The sequence below is a fragment of the Euprymna scolopes genome, chromosome 1 (genome assembly GCF_053919585.1).
Source record: "Euprymna scolopes isolate OS-2025 chromosome 1, ASM5391958v1, whole genome shotgun sequence".
NCBI classification, from domain to species: domain Eukaryota; kingdom Metazoa; phylum Mollusca; class Cephalopoda; order Sepiida; family Sepiolidae; genus Euprymna; species Euprymna scolopes.
The window spans coordinates 13,448,373-13,464,976 of record NC_136482.1 but is presented as its reverse complement, the minus strand read 5'-3'; the positions used below and the strand labels follow the sequence as shown (position 1 = coordinate 13,464,976).

Sequence of the window (16,604 nt, the reverse complement as noted above, 5' to 3'; positions counted from 1 at the left end):
GGTTTATTTTTCAGCCATTTGTAATGTTACAGAGGAAAGGTGAATGGTTTATATCATTATTATTTTCAATAGAGAGGAATGGGCTGTGTTGAGGCGAAAAAGGGTTGGAGAAGAGGGACAATGAAAAATGTGCAAGAGAGAACGATGGATTGAGAAGAGAGGGGGTAGAGAAATAGCAGTTTTAATATAAAGATGTTAAACACACTTTTTAACCTATTTTGTTGTTTTTATGACCCTGGGAAATACCAGGTAGCTCTGCTAGTACAAAATAAATATCACCATTGATTTCCTGGTAACATTTTATATGAGAAAAGTTGAGTTTAATCTTCGTATAGAGTCTGTTTTAAATATCATCCCCAGACAGGAACCATAAATGCAGTATTGATTCCAATGGTGTTTTCCTGTGTGTAATACATTTTCCTGTTTTTTTTTTCTTGCTCCTCTTTTTCTATTAAAGAATGAAAATTAAGAAATTCAACCTTTCACCAAAGTATTTTTTTACAATAATTTAACTTGATGTTCAGCATAGAAATTCTTAAATATTAAGTGCAGACCCAGAATTATCCTTTCAAAAATAATAATTTCTCCCTTTTTAAAGACATCAAAAAACAAGCTATCTATCAAGCAGCTATAATTTGAGTCTTCGAATATCTTCACTCCGGAAATCGATTCTGAAAAAATAAAAAATAAATTAAATAAATAAAATGAAAATAAAAAATAAAATAAGATGAAAAAAATTTAATGAAAATAGTAAGATAAAAATTAAAAAATATAATAAAATGAAACTAAAATTACAAAAACTAAAATTACAAAAACTAAAATTACAAAAACTAAAATTACAAAATCTAAAATTACAAAATCTAAAATTACAAAATCTAAAATTACAAAAAATAAAAATGAAATAGAAATAAACTAACATTAAGTGAAATAAAAGTGAAGGAAAAATATTAAAAATAATAATATAAATTAAAATATACATTAAGTATATTAAAAATAAAATTATAATTTAAAATAAATATATAAACAATAAAAAAATAAAACAATTAAATAAAGGTAATAAATAAAATAAAACAATAATTTAAAACAATAATTACAAATAAAAATAATTAAAAATAATAAAAAACAAAAATGTTAAATTGAAAATTATTAAAGACTTTCATTTAAACAAATCAAATCTTTTTCTTGCAATGCTAACATTATTTGCAGTAATATTCAAAATCATAAAATTGTTTTTCATAAATAAGATAACTGGACAATTCATTAATCCATAATATAAATCCCACTTATCTGTTTAAACGTATGTCTGCCTAAAACTTTTGAGAGAGGCGACGGATTTTAACGAGATCGGTATTGTTTTGAAGCCTGACTCTTCAGCCGACAAATATCGAAAAATTGGCTTAAAATATTAATTCCTGGACTCTCAACTGGGCACTTTTCTATAAGGAGAGGTCGTTTTTCTCGCCAATATTTTCAAAAGTCATCTCTTTTTGATTGACTAGCCTTAATTTAAACATTCGCCACTTCCTGTTTGGCGAAGGACGCAATGGCAAAGACGTCAGATTTTGTTTTTCACATTCTTTTCCTCCTTCGCAGTATGGGTTTGAGCCTGCCTGCTACCACTTAAAAAAAAATTTTTTTTGCTCAACACACACCTCCATACACCCGGGCAATGCCAGGCAAAACAATTTAACCATTATACTTTACTTCTTTCTGAAAATGATTGCCATAATGATTTGCAGTGAAGTTTTAACAACATTTGAAATAAATCTATTTGGTCTGTCGGGGGATGGGATTAGGGAAAGAAAAAGAAGAAAAACTTAATTTTGTAGATGGGTTGTTGATATACATGTGGCAGTAATTTGCACATGATGGAAATAGTGGCATGAAAGGCATGAATTAGAAAGACAGAGTCGAGTTTTAAACTAAAAATATCATTTGGTCACAAAAAACTATAGATAATCTTTCATTATTTGAAAAAAAAAAAAAACCCAAAAAAAACTTGACTGATCAAAACGGTCTTTTTGTAATTTTGCCTATGAAAGTGGATAGTTGTATGGTGTAAAATTAATGTAAATGTTGTAACAATTTTTGGTAATATTAAATTATCATACCACGATAATTCATCGCCATTGGCCGCCATCAGTACACTGTTTCTCATGTACCAACTTTTTAAGTATAATTTAGATGGCTTTAAACCGATATAAATGATTGCTGATTGCACACTATAAATAATTTAAAAATTAAAAAAAAATTTTTAAATCAAATTATTTGTAGTTTTCAGTAGTCATATAAAAATGGAATTTTTATGTTATATTTAATTTTCATTAAAAATTATTTTTCCAATAAATTTTTATTGTAAAATTTTACTTGAAAAAGACTTCATATGTTTTTTTTATTTTTTTTAAATCATGACCGTTTGGTGCAGGAATACAATAATCACCCAATTTATATAAAAATACTTGTTTTTCCATTTACGTAATTGTTTTACTTTTCTCTCTATTTTGAAATTTTGCAGCACATGCAAATATTTTGAAACATTCATATTCATAAACACGCTATATTCATAAACAGATTAATAAAGAGACAAGTAAAAAAATAAAAAATGAACTTAAATATTATCACAAAAATGTTCAAGTACATAAATTTGTAATAAAAGCAAAACAAAAAAAAAAAAACAACTTAGCACAAGAACACAAAATAAAACATTATCTGGATATTTATTGAATTAAAAGAACATTTTTTTAGGTTTCATAAAATAATTACAATTTTTATATAAATTACAAAAGACATTTTTGTATTTTTTTTTTTTTTTTGAAATGAATGAAAGTTGTCATTGTATGAAAACGAATTTTTAAAAAGAAAAACACTTTTTTTTTTTACAAAATTAAACTTCCATAATAAAAATATAAGCATTAAAATGTATAAATACCATTATTAGGGGAGGAAAAAAAAAATGCCATTATTGGAAAAATTTTAAAACTTTTTGAATTGTCTCCTCTTCTTCCAAGTGGAAGTCAACAAAAATGAAAACAAAAATATTGTTTTCAAAAACTAAAATACACAAGTGCCATAACAATAAAAACAGAGTAATACATATTGAGTAAAACACATTATAACACAATCTCGATAACTTTTAATATGATGATAATTCAGCACCAAATTCCAAATGCATAACAGTCTATTTTTGTTTATAATTACCTCAATGCTAAAACCTGTCGAACCTCAGTTGGTGTCAAGCGCCATGTGAGTGGGCCGGAGTTTGTCCCCCAATAATCAAGAATTTCTGTCACCTACAAAAACAAACAAAAATAATTTTTGTCAATTATCATTTGTTGTTTTGTGCAATTCTTAAGGAAAAAAGACGTGAAATATATTTGGAATATAGCAATAAACAATGAAATAAATGTAAAGAATTCTTGATTCTTGTGCAAAATTCTCTCCGCATTAAAAAAAAGTAAACAAAAATTTACATACCCATGACAAAACGAAAATATCATCTTTCAAAAATCACATAAATTGATTAAGTAGCTTTATTTTTATAAATGAAATCATTTTTAAACAGTGAATTGGAATTCATAAGCATTACAACATAAGTCTGATAAGTTTGAATTGTTGTTGAGTTATCTCTGTTTCTTGACCTTTTTTTAAATGTTAGGCAAGACAATCTTTTGGTTACTCATAAACTTCAATTTTCTTATTTAAAAATAAAATTACTTAATTTACATAATTTTTGGAATATGATACTTTGTATAGATTTTTCTTTATTTTTGTTTTTAAATATCGGGGGAATTTTGGATAAGAACTGAATTCTTTAATGTTTAAATTAAATAAAATTCAACATGGTAGTATTAAAAAAAATAAAGATATATTTATAAACTTTGGAGAATTTTTTTCAAAAGTACATCCAATAATCAATCGAAAAAAAAAAAAAAAAAAAAAAAAAATGGAGTTTTCAGTTTGTGTCATTGACCACTTAGCCAAGAGAATTATATCTACATATAAAAGTAGAGGAGATACTAAAATATTTTAAAAGAATTGAAAATCAGAGAATATTTATTAATTGGCGTCTGCAACTTCAAAAATTAGAGGCATCTAAATTTTCAAAGAACTTTTATTTCCTTTTTCATTCTTTAAATGGAACTAAATTAACATAAATATAATCCATATTATCCACCATTAAGTTTATCTAGCAGCTGTGTTCAAAAATTCATAATGATTGGTTAATATATTTTATAGAAATCCCTCCAGACAAGACATGGCACCACTTGGTGTAAAGAGAAAAAAAATCTAATAATGATTGGTCAATTAGTTTAGGATTAGACCCTTCTAGTAAAAAAAAAAAAAAGAATAAAGAAATCCTATTTCAGCCACATAAATGGTTAATGGACATAAAACGACTCCTGGGCTACACCAAGTAGGAACATTTAGCAAAAAATAAAGGGTTTCTCTGAACGAACATCTTTACTTTCAATTGTTTCTTAAATCTTTTTACATCATTAAAAATAAGCATTCAGATGAAATAATTGCACTTTTTTATATGAAGTTTATTTCCCAATGCGCATAAGATGATTGGTGTCACACCTTGGCATTTCCGTAAAAGACTGAAGTGGAGTTTCCTGACACTTCTGCCTAAGAATGTGTGCTTAGCATTTGAACCCTTATAAAAATGTAATTAGAAACAAATTTAAGGTTGGCTTAGTTTTGTTTGTTTTACGGCATATCAACTATTTTTTGAAGAGTCATTTAATGCTGAAACATTAATCATAATATGATAGATGGTAGTAGAATATTAGTTAGAGAAACTGTTTGGCTATATTTTCTCATATACGAAGGTCATTCCACAAGTAAAGTCTCCTATTCCTTTTACTCAAACAGCTATATATTGTGCTTTTTTTTTCTTTTTTTTTTTTACACAGTGATCACCACTTATCAAGGCCCGGAAGCCACTCAGGGATAAGGGTTATTGCAAGTACATTACGTTAGTGTGGAGATTTGATGAAGTGTTTAATTAAGGGGGCGGTTCATTAGGAATTTGTTAACATTGGACTTGAACACATCCAAGTTGTAGTCCGGAGGGAAGCAGGCAGACGGAACAGAGTTCCACAGGCGTGCAGTTCTAAGAAAGAAGCTTTGTTCATGGAATCCGCGTTTTGATTTAGGCACAGATATAGAGTGGGGGAAATTTTTCACAGTGGATTCAGCTAGACCGGTGTTTTTCGTGAAAGATTGGCGAGGGGGGACCAGAGATTGGAGTTCAGACGAGCACCTGCCATGGAAATAACGATAAAACAAGGATAGGCTCGCAACGTCTCTTCTGTGGGAGAGAGGTTGCAGGGTAGTGAAAAGGGCATCCCCCACTAAGCCACGAAGTCTATTTTGTACTCTGTCAAGGCAGGATAGGCCGTTTTTAGCAGCTCCTGCCCAGATATGGCAACAGTATTCCATCTTTGGACGTACTTGGCTTTTATATAGATAGAGAATTGCTTCAGTAGTGAGATATCTTCTGGAGCGGTAGAAGGATTCCACCATCTTTCCAACGACCTTGGCAACAGACTTGATGTACGTGTTCCATTTCAGATCAGGAGTAAAGGTCAAACCCAGAAGCTTGTCAAAACACGGGGCCTCACCCAGACGAGAGCCATCCATCACAATTGATGCCAGATGGGGATCAGAGCGTTGATGATGTAAGGATAGGAGTTTGGTTTTGGATGCATTAAAGGTAACCAACCACATCTTCCCCCACTGAACCACGCGCTCGAGATCAGAGGAGAGAGAATCAGAAAGAACTTTGTCATTTACAGCCTTTGATGTGTTGCCGTAGATGGTTGTGTCATCAGCATAGATGTCAACGAATGATTTAAGTATGTGTTTAGGGAGGTCATTGATGTAGATCAGGAAGAGAGTTGGGCCCAGGATTGACCCCTGAGGGACTCCAGCATTTATATTGCAGGCCTCCGATTTTTGTCCATCTACCACTACTCTTATGAGCCTATTGGAGAGAAATGATTTAATGATTGAGAAAACATTTCCAGTTATACTGTAGCTGGAAATCTTGTGAAGTAGACCCTTATGCCATACCTTGTCGAAGGCCTTTGATATGTCAAGAGCAATTGCCCTAGAAAGGAAGCCTTTGTCAAGAGATTCACTAATCCTGTGGGATATAACCGTTAGCACATCTGCGGTAGATCTTGGAGAGCGGAAACCATATTGTGTGTCACTAAGAAGGTTATTCCTGCTGAGGTGGTTGACTATTTCTCTATTTAATATGGATTCTAGTAACTTACTCATAACACACAGGAGACTTATTGGTCTGTACTGAGAGGGAGATGACTTATCACCTGAATTCTTAAATACAGGGCAAACTGATGAGGTCTTCCAGGGAGTCGGAAAGCACTTCTCATTAAGGCAGCGCTTAAATAGTTTCGTGAGTATGGGAGCAAGTTCTGGTTGAAGCTTTTTTAACACTATAATTGGGATGCAATCAGGGCCAGTTGCTTTACTGGAATCTAGATTCTTGATTAGCTTGGCGACCTCATGCACGGATATTTGTATGTTACCTAGCTTGTTCTGTGTTATAGGAGGAAATATGGGGAGTTGATGGCCTTCGTCGCATAGGGTAGAATTAGCTACAAAGTTCTTTGCAAATAGTTTGGCCTTGTCGGACGCTGACGAGATGACCTCTGGTCCATTGATAATGGTTGGAATAGAAAATGTGTTTTTTTTTTTTTTTTTTTTTTTTACATAATTACTGCCATTCTCAATGCCCTTTTGCCAAGAATTCAATGACACATTTCTGCTTTTGATGCACATCCATGATAGAGGTTGCTTTATTCTCTAAAACAGCAATTCCTGTCAATATCTGCAACAAAGAGATGAAGCTTTCAAGTCATGAATGCATAAGTTCAGTCATCATAACAATGCAATTTGCAATCTCCTAATTCATTCAGGTGGAATAAAAATAGGATGCATTACTTTTGGAACGCCTCTTGTATCTTTGTTTCCTTTGGAAATCAACCTTGCTAAATATCTCCCTTGTTATTTTCCTGATAGTGTTTCATTTGCGTTTGCTCAAAGTCCACGCAGTTTGTTAGGATATGCTTTCAAACTGCAAGCACACAAATGAAATATAGCAGTTCAATATGTAGATTCTTATCTTCACTTTGGCTTCGTTTCATGATTATGTTGAGCTGATACAAACAATGAATTGTTCACTGCTCCTGCTGGTAATGACCGCCTATATTACTTGAAGTATGCTGTGTCTGCAATGGAAAAAGGGACAGTGGCTACTTTAAACAGTTTTCACAATATCCTATATTGCTACAAAAACCACCATTTGATCATGCATGCAGTATTTTTGCCACATATCAGCCATTGCATCAACCACTAGTCACAGGGTCCAAAAAAAAAAAAGAGTTTCCAATCTAATAGGTCCTACATTGTCAGCCAAGCTCCAAACCCTGTCTTATCACAGCAATATTGCATCCCTGTGTTTGTTTGACAAATACTTTAATGGAATATGCTCAAATGAACTCTTAGCACTGCTGGCACCTTCACTGCAGAGGTCCTTCGATGCTGAAGAACCTTCTACTCTAAAAATTTCTTCCATCAAACTGCTAGACTTTGAAATTCTCCCTCTGTATCCTGCTTCTCTGACTGTATCGACATACAGACATCTTGCTACTCAACCCCCTATTTAGAATGTCTCTGTAAGCATGATCTCTAATTGACATATCAGTAACAATTCTCCTACAAAAAGTTTTTGGGACAAACTAGTGAGCCATGTCTGATTATGCAAATAATATAATGTATTTCACTTATTCAGTCAGTTTGTTTGACAATTTGCTCAAGTTTAGCCAGTTTTCATTATAATCACGCTCCCTGTTGCGATATGCGAGTTCCTGTTTATTGAAGATTCATAACCCTAGATTCGTTTGTTCATCAATGTCAAAAGCTGCTCAACTTTTGACAATCTGTAAGTCCCATTTGCTATCTGTCATGGTAGAAGTAGTTTCAGTTTGAGTCAGTTTAATGGAGATTAGAAGTTTTAGTATATTCACTTTTGGCCAAGATCGGGGTATGGTGTCTGTTCTTCAGATGCTGCACTTCCATTTCTTGTTCTCTTTCAGTGTAGAAGTAGTCCTTCACGACTGCGACAATATTTTTCTTTTCTCTACGTTAAAAAACGACCCTGGTGTCTAACTCTGTCACATGGGGAGGCATAGTAAATAGATACAATCACTTATAAAAATCACACAATTATTAATGACTGAAACAAACTAAACTTTTTATCCATCTCTCCTGAATACTTATATATATATATATATGTGTGTGTGTGAGTGTGTGTGTGTGTGAAAAGTCTAGTATAAATCTTTACAAGTATTTATCATTAATCACCATAGAATTCCAAGTACTACTAGGGGGCCACGTGAATTTAATTTTGTTAAGTATTCATCCAGTAATACTATATGATCTGATTTTACCGAAGAAGACCATCGTGCCAAACTGTCAAAAGCCTTAGATATATCTAAGGCTACCGCTCTACCCTCCCCTGCTTTGTTCAGAGATTACAGTTAGGATATCTGCAGTAGAACGGGTTTGCCTAAATCCATATTCTTGGTTGGACAGAAGTTTAGCAATTATAACGTAATGGACTAGAGTTTGATTAATTATGAATTCAAATATTTTCGTGAAAAGTGGGGGGAAGGCTAATGAGGTGATAATTTAATGGGTTAGGTCTTTCGCCAGAATTCTTGTAAACTAGTACTACAGAAGCAATTTTCCAGCAGTCAGGAAAGCAAGATTTCGTTAAGGCATTTGTTGTAAAGTTTGGAGAGAACTGGAGCAACCTCAGCAGAGCATTTTTTTAATAGTACAGCCGGGATGAGATCAGGTCCACACGCTTTCAAGGTGTCGGGTTTTTTATGATATGCACTTGAGAAGGGGTGATTTTCAGATAGTCTTGTGTGATGTCTATCCGCAAAGGAAAATCAGGGAGAGAGTGGTTTGCTGGATCCAACGTAGAGTTTGAGGCAAACTGACTGGCAAACATGTTAACCTTCTCTGTTGTTTGTTGGATAGTGGGGGAATTGTTGATTTCCCATTATTTACTACACTGTTGTAGATTTTCTAGAAATCATGAGTTCCTAATTTCTGCGTATGAATGTTTTTTTCTGTTGGTTTTGGTGTATTCTCTCTTAGCTGTCACTATTTTGTTCTTACAATTACTTCTAGCTCCTATAAACTTTTGTGTGTTTGTACTGGATTTATAAAATTAAAATTAGTTTTATATTTTTTCACTTTGTCATTAATTCAGACTTGGCAAAATTACAGCCTGACTTATCTCTTATGTGTATATGCGACCTTATTTGAATTGGAAAAATATGCTAAAACTGATGTCTATTTTTAATTAAAATTTTGCCCAATAATTTTCTCCAATTTTTTGTGTGGATACTTTTGCCTGATATGTAAATATATGAAAGAGTTTAGTGCTTATTTAGACTTGTATTTATAAGAAAAATTTTAAGTAAAGAAAATGCAGAAAAGTGTTTATAATGTACATACCCATCATGGAACAAAAATAGCATATTCCAAAAATCACAATTTCATCAAGTACTTTTTTTTTTCTTATTTAAGAAAATCAAATTTTATGACTTGTTCCATTAGTCACCATATTTGATTAAATTCAAAATTCATCATTGGTTACCTTCCCTTTAACAACTTCTCCAAAAGCTAGGGTTCACAATAGCTGCTATAAATACTAAGTAACTAAAAATCGTAAAATTTGATTTTCTTATATTAAAAAAAAAACTATTTGATCAAGTTTTATGATTTTTGGAATATAACATCTCCATACTGTAACAAGTAGGTACATTATTAATTTTTTTTTAATTTTTATTTTCATAAATAAGTGCAAATCTAAATACACACAAAGAGTTTTCCTGTTAACTTATTTGGAATTGCCATATTTCACCTACACATCCTTATAAACAAGCACTGAAAATCTATATATACATACCCGTTCAAGATTTAATATGGTTGCCATTTGTGTAAGACGTGCAAATTTATCTCTGATCGTCCACGTTGTTACAGAAGTGAGGTAACTGGCGAGTGCTCGTAGTTCCTTGTCAAACTGTAGACCACCCAACTAGAATAAAACAAACTTGGATTAGAAATCACATATTTTGATGTAAATTCATAACTTCCCACCTCCATAAAAAACGAAAATACCAAAAATAAAGAAAAATCTGTGTTATGTAAGTACCCATGAGAGAGAGAAAATATCAGACACTAAAAAATCTCATAACTTGATTAGTTTTATTTCAAAAGAAGAAAATCAACTTTTATGGCTAAACGATGATCAAGGATCTCTTGTTGCTATTTTGCACAACAAGGGAGATAACGCAATATAATTCAAACTTTTGTGAGATTTTTAAAAGCCATTCTTAATATGGGAATGGCGGCACATTGGAAAAACTTGATTATCTTTATCAAAAATATCAAAACTACTTGATCAATTTATCTGATTTTTGGTGTACGATATTTTCATTCTCTCAAATATTTTTCTTTTTGTTTTCTCTTGGCAGCACGGGTGAAGTTATATATTTCATATTTCTTTTGAGTTAGCAGATATCAGTATCCAAATATGACTATGTTTTTGGGTGGATGAAGTACAAATGGAATTCTGTGGCGATTAATAAAAATAACCAGTTAAGAATGTAAATGAAATGTGTTACAAGCTTGGTAGCTAATGTGAACTGATTAATTTGAAATAAAGTATTAATCAGTACTTTAGCCAAATAATTGATCTCTAATGTGATATGAATCATTAAGATTCAATGTGTTAGCTGTTAAAAATAATCACATATGAACAAAGTTACATCGCCCCGTCATTTTTTGTACATTTTTATTTTTTTCAAATGCTGATTTGATCAAATAATTATTGCTTTCATTATGATTAATCTTTATTCAACATAAGCTGATGTGATACATTTGTCAGGATTTTTTTCACTTATTCGAAAGACTGCAGCTTTAGTTATATATTGTGAAATTCAGCTTCTGAACAAAGAGCACAGAAAACCACAAATTTTCTAATTTCCAACAAGCTATGAACAGTCATAACTAATTAAACCAGCAAAATAAATTTGGTTTGGGATACCTACTTCTACTTGGTTGTTTCGGTGTCCATAAATCTAATAGGTGTGTTATGCAAAAAAAAAAAAAAGGAAGGGGTGGGGGTGGGCGGAACACCTTCTCACCAACTCCACAATTTGTACAAACTCCTCTTAATTCGCAGCACCAACTCCTGCATTAGGAGTTGGTGCTGCGAGCTGACAAAAACTTGATGCGCTGTTCTCTCCAATTCAGTCTTTTTATAACTGCTTTACCCTCATATGCAAATTAATGCCATATATATATATATAACGAATTAACAAATTCGCATTCCTCTTTTCTTTTTTTCCTTCCTCTGACGATCAGAACAGATGCGATGCTGCTTGGCAGTAGTTTATTCTATTTTTATTTGCCTGACTATAAGGTGCTATTTTACTTATCTGAATTGCTGCAAACATATGCACCAGCAAAACATGCGCTGCACAGCATGTTTTGCTGGTGTATATGAATGTGAAGCTGTTAGATGCCTGAACAAGAGAAGAGGACAGCACAGAAAACTAAATATCTCTGGCCAGAATCAGACCACCCAATGGAAAGTAAAAAATTAAGAAAAAGTTACTGAGTGGGCATAGAGAGGGGTATAATTCTTTGGCATCTAACTTCCCTAACCTTCACATATTTAATAATTTTATTCATATTTTGTTATTCCATGAATAATAAATAAAATTAACAATCCACTTTTTTTTTTTTTAGATTAATTGTCTGTCATACACCAAATCTATGAGGGGTGTTCCTATATTTTTATTCTCTCTTAATGAATCAGAGAGGATTGCAAATTGTATTGTTATGATAACTGAACTTATGCATTTATGACCTGAAAGTTTCATCTCTTTATTGCAGATATTGATAGTGTGTGAAACTCTAAGAAAACAACTCCCACGGATGTGTATCAGAAGCAAAGATGCATCATTAAATTCCTGGAAAAACTGCATTGAGAATGGTAGTGACTATGTAGAAAAATAAATTCTGAAGTACAAAAGGTTGCTTGTTTTAATGCTATCATCTTTGCAGCTCTCCAACTTTCTGAGTTAAAAAAAAATATTGGAGGTTTTACTTTTAGAACAACCCTTGTATATATATATTATTCAACCAAGATAGTTTTCAGAAGGCTCTGACTAATTTATACATTAACATGCACATATGAAAGAGAAAAATAATTATGTAATACTCACTCTATTAAAAGATGTTTTCAAAACTGTTTTTTCCAACTGTGTCGTAATTTCATTAGTCATTGTGCCAACAAACTTGTCATAGTTACTTACAGTGAAAGCTGCCTGAAGTTTTAAAAAAGAAAAAAGAAATCCCACTACAATGGAAGTTTTAAGTATGTCTAACTAAAGCTACATCATATTTATGAAACATTTTTAAAATCAGAAATACTGAAAATTGTTATTTGGGATTATTCTGACTACTATGATAGCATTACATAAACCACCCAGTTTAGCATGTGAAAATGAGTACTATAGTGAAATCCTCTTCAATTTCAACTCATTTATTTTAAGGGTTTATTTTGATAGCATTTAGATGTAAACAAAATTTTATCTTAAGATGAGAATAATAATCTGAATAATTCAAAATATTTTGTATTCCAAGATAAAGTTTATCAAAGTTTGAAGATGCTATTTACTTACCTTGAAGTTTGCAAGCATCCCATCTAAGTTCATGATGAAATTTTGAACCCATGGATCATTGGCTTCATAATTTGAAAATTCTTCCTGTTACAAGATTAAAAAAAAATGAAAGTGGTTCAATAAATGATCCATTAAGTTGCATCAGATTATCTAAACTGAAATGCTGTTAAATGATATTGTCTTATTCCTTGGAAATTATGGAAAATAAACATCTAACATATAAAATTCTCTTGTTGGATTTTTCAAGTTAGACTCAAATAGCAAACAGTCTGACATATTGATATTTGATTTGAACTAGCCTATTTTTCCCCCCTTTGATATGTTAATGACATGAATATATTTTCTAAAATATTTTTCTAAAAATGCTCATTAAAGCTAAGAAAACTGTTAGAGTGGAGATATTTTATCTTACTCACTGAAACAGAATAAAGGGAACTCTAATCCACTTTTATTGTCTTTGGTAGCAATTATTTGTTTATTTTTTTTTTTACCCTTTTTTTTCTCTATTGGAAATTCTTGGCAATCGTCAATTTACAATTCATTCAATTTACAATTTAACTCGTGTGTTTTCTCGCCATTTTATTGGATAAGTGCTTTGGCATCTTCTAGCTGGTCAAAAGAGGTCATGCAAAGTACTTACCTCAGTTATGTTGTGATTTGAAGACAAAAGTGCATCAACCAAGGGTTTTATGCGTGGTTTGATTGCACTAGAATTCAGCTGAGAAAATCCAAAATCAAGAACATCTTTGAATCTTGTTGATACGGCTCCAAGATCATTCAAACAAGTCTAAACAAAGAAAATATGAAAGGCATTATTTCATAGGCATCTCATACATTACACAATCCAATTTAAATATTAAGAATATATTTTTTAAATTTTAAATTGTTTTATTTCTTTAGTAAAACTAGTCCTATACTCTTTAAAAAAAAAAATAAATAAAATAACAGATTCTACAGACTACTGTTCTCATTCTAAGTGTTATTTCATAATGTTTCCGTCTATGTCACCTCCAACCTTCTTCATGCGAAACTTGGGAATATTTCTATCAAACTCAGGAATTTGCACAGAATTTAAAACGGAATCCTATATTTAATTCAGAAGTGTAGCATGCTCTTGTTTGTTCAGCCATAACTCAGTAGAAGTCCAGAGAAATTTGCAAGTGCACGAACAGTGGCTTTGTAAAGATATAAGACGTTCTCTGGTGTATGCAATTTTCTACCAGGGTAGAGGGAGCCCACCTTTGTTACAGTAGCCTTGGTAATGTCCTCAGTGTATTTGTTCCAATTCATGCTATCTGTGAATGTTAGGCCAAGGAGTTTGAAAGATGGGTTCTCAGGTAGGTGTTATTTGTCATGACAATCAGTGGTTGAGAAGATTTTTTGTGGTTGTTAAACGACAGAAGCTCAGTTTTAGTAGCATTAAATGTTAACTATTTACAGCCCCATTCCACTATATGCTTGTCATTTTCTAGGATTTCTGCCATTGCCTTGGATATGTGTACATTCATTTTTTTACTTATGTTATTATAGGGCATCGTGTTTTTTTTTTTTTTTTTTTTTTTGGTCACCACTTATCAAGGCCCGAAAGCCACTCAGGGATAAGGGTTATTGCAAGTACAGTACGTGTCATCAGCAAATATACTTATCTGAGACATAATTATATAAGGAATAATAAAGGTCCAAGGATCAAACCCTGGGGGGCACATACTTTAATATCATGTTGTTTAGATGTACTGCTATCTAGGACAACCTGGATTTTTTTTTCTTGTCTGGAAGAATTTAATTATATCGAGTATTCATCCAAAAATACCATAGGATTTAATTTTCATGAGAAACTCTTCATGCCAGACCTTATCAAAATTTTTGGATATATCAAGGATTACAACTCTAGCTTCCCCTGCTTTATCCCATGCATACTTTAGAGTGAGGGTTCTCTTTTTACCATATAAATTTAAGTTAAAATGATTATCCACTTCCAGACCAAATAACATTTTTCTTTCAAAACACTATTTGGTCTGAAATCAGGTTATCACTTCCACCTCGTAACCCATTTTATATTAAATTTATATACTAAAGTGATCACCCACTCTAAAGTCTATTTTTTTTTTTAATTTCTTTTTGCTCCCTATTTTTTTAAACTGTTTACATGCAATTGCCTAAAAAGAAATATGTAGTATAATCGCATTTTTAAGTTCGTGTTCAAAATTCCCCTTATATTAAAAAAAAACACAAATAAAGAAAATTCTGTATGACGTATAATGAAATAAAAATATATTCGAAAAATCATGTAAATTAATCGTGTAGTTTTATTTCTAAAAACCTAAATTTTATGAGTAACAGAAGTGCAGCCATCTTGTCCACAATCTAAAAAACAAAAAATAAAGGGAGATAACTCAATGATTTAAACTTGCAAGATTTATGTTGTAATGCCTATGAATTTTCATTAATCGCTTCAAAATGATTTTTTTTTAATAAAAATAAAACTATTTGATCAAGCTACACAAGTTTTAGAATATTTTCGTTTACATCATACAGATCTTTTTTATTTTTGCTTTTTAATAGCGAGGGAATTCTGGACAAAAATCATATTTTTGAAAAGTATTAATGGTTATGAGGACAACATCTAAAGCAAAACATTAAGAATGTTTACTCACCTCAAGTTTAGCTTTGTTTTGTTCATTACATTGGCTAAACAACTGTGAAACTTCATCCTAAATAACAAAGAATACACAAATGAAAAGAACAAAAAATATTGCATGATGAATGAAAATGACTGAGGTGAAGCTAAAGGGTCACACTGCCTCAGCTTTGTTATCCGTGTCAAGTCTAGAAAAAACATGCACACAGGTTGCTTCAGCTTCTATACTCTAACAATACTTATTTAAGAATAAAATGTGAAGGATTCATTAATAGGAACAACAGTACAAGAATAACAAAGAGAAAAAAGATAAAGAAAACAAAGGAATAAAATGCGGTCAAGTAGGTACAAGATTGTTAGAAAGAGTGCAGTGCTGAATTTTTATTTTTTTTATTCAATTTTCACCCCAAACAAGGCACAGTGCCACTTTGAAGCAGGGGGCTACTATTAGGGACTTAATTAGCAGGGTCATTATGAAGGGAGATGAGTAGAAAGATGTTTGTTAACATTACACTTGAACTTCTGCATATCATTGCAGTTGAGAAAGCAGAATCCCGGAAGGGAGTTCCAAAGACCCGCAGTTCTGGGGAAGAAACTATTGGAGTAAAAGGCTTTCTTGCACCTAGAGATCTCTACTGTAAAGGGATGAGACTTAGTAGCTTGTCGGGTTTGTCGGGGGTAGTTACGTCGGGGAGGTACAAGTGTTTGCAGTTCGTCAGAGCATTCACTATTAAAGTATTTGTAGAACAGGCAGAGGGATGCAACATCTCATCGATGGGACAGAGGCTGAAGCCTAGATGACAGTTCAGGACCTATCAGGTTGGTGACTCTCTTTTGAACCCTGTCCAGGAGCGAAAGACAAGCAGCAGATGCACCAGCCCAGATGTGACAACAGTACTCCATACATGGGCGAATGGTTGCCTTATAGAGGTATAGGATACTGTCAGGCATAAGTAGTTTTCTAGCACGGTAGATTAGATGATGAACAAAGTGATAAATCACAGTTCTTTATTTTTGAAATGTACAACATTATCAGGATATTGCGTCAGACAGAAAGTGTTCAGTGATAGTTATCAAATTTGACTACTTTTTTTTAAACTGAGAGAGAGCTGTTGTGTTTAGAAACTGCTCCCATTACTTTATGAGGAAATAAACTGAGGATTGTG

At 32.1% G+C, this 16,604-nt stretch overlaps 1 protein-coding gene across 2 annotated transcripts in view; it reads right to left on the bottom strand.

Moving 5' to 3' along the window:
- Positions 1 to 205: 205 nt before the first annotated feature.
- The window catches only part of LOC145280176 (conserved oligomeric Golgi complex subunit 4-like), a 97,929-nt gene continuing 81,530 nt past the window's right edge, over positions 206 to 16,604 (bottom strand). For both annotated transcript variants that reach the window (XM_080132024.1, XM_080131965.1), the window contains 7 exons: positions 15,455 to 15,511; positions 13,441 to 13,587; positions 12,801 to 12,884; positions 12,342 to 12,443; positions 10,016 to 10,144; positions 3,199 to 3,290; positions 206 to 671 (listed from right to left, as the gene is read on the bottom strand). In XM_080132024.1, the coding sequence (XP_079988150.1) occupies positions 629 to 671; positions 3,199 to 3,290; positions 10,016 to 10,144; positions 12,342 to 12,443; positions 12,801 to 12,884; positions 13,441 to 13,587; positions 15,455 to 15,511 (654 nt within the window). In that variant the 3' untranslated portion in view covers positions 206 to 628. The remainder of the gene's footprint in view (positions 672 to 3,198; positions 3,291 to 10,015; positions 10,145 to 12,341; positions 12,444 to 12,800; positions 12,885 to 13,440; positions 13,588 to 15,454; positions 15,512 to 16,604) is intronic.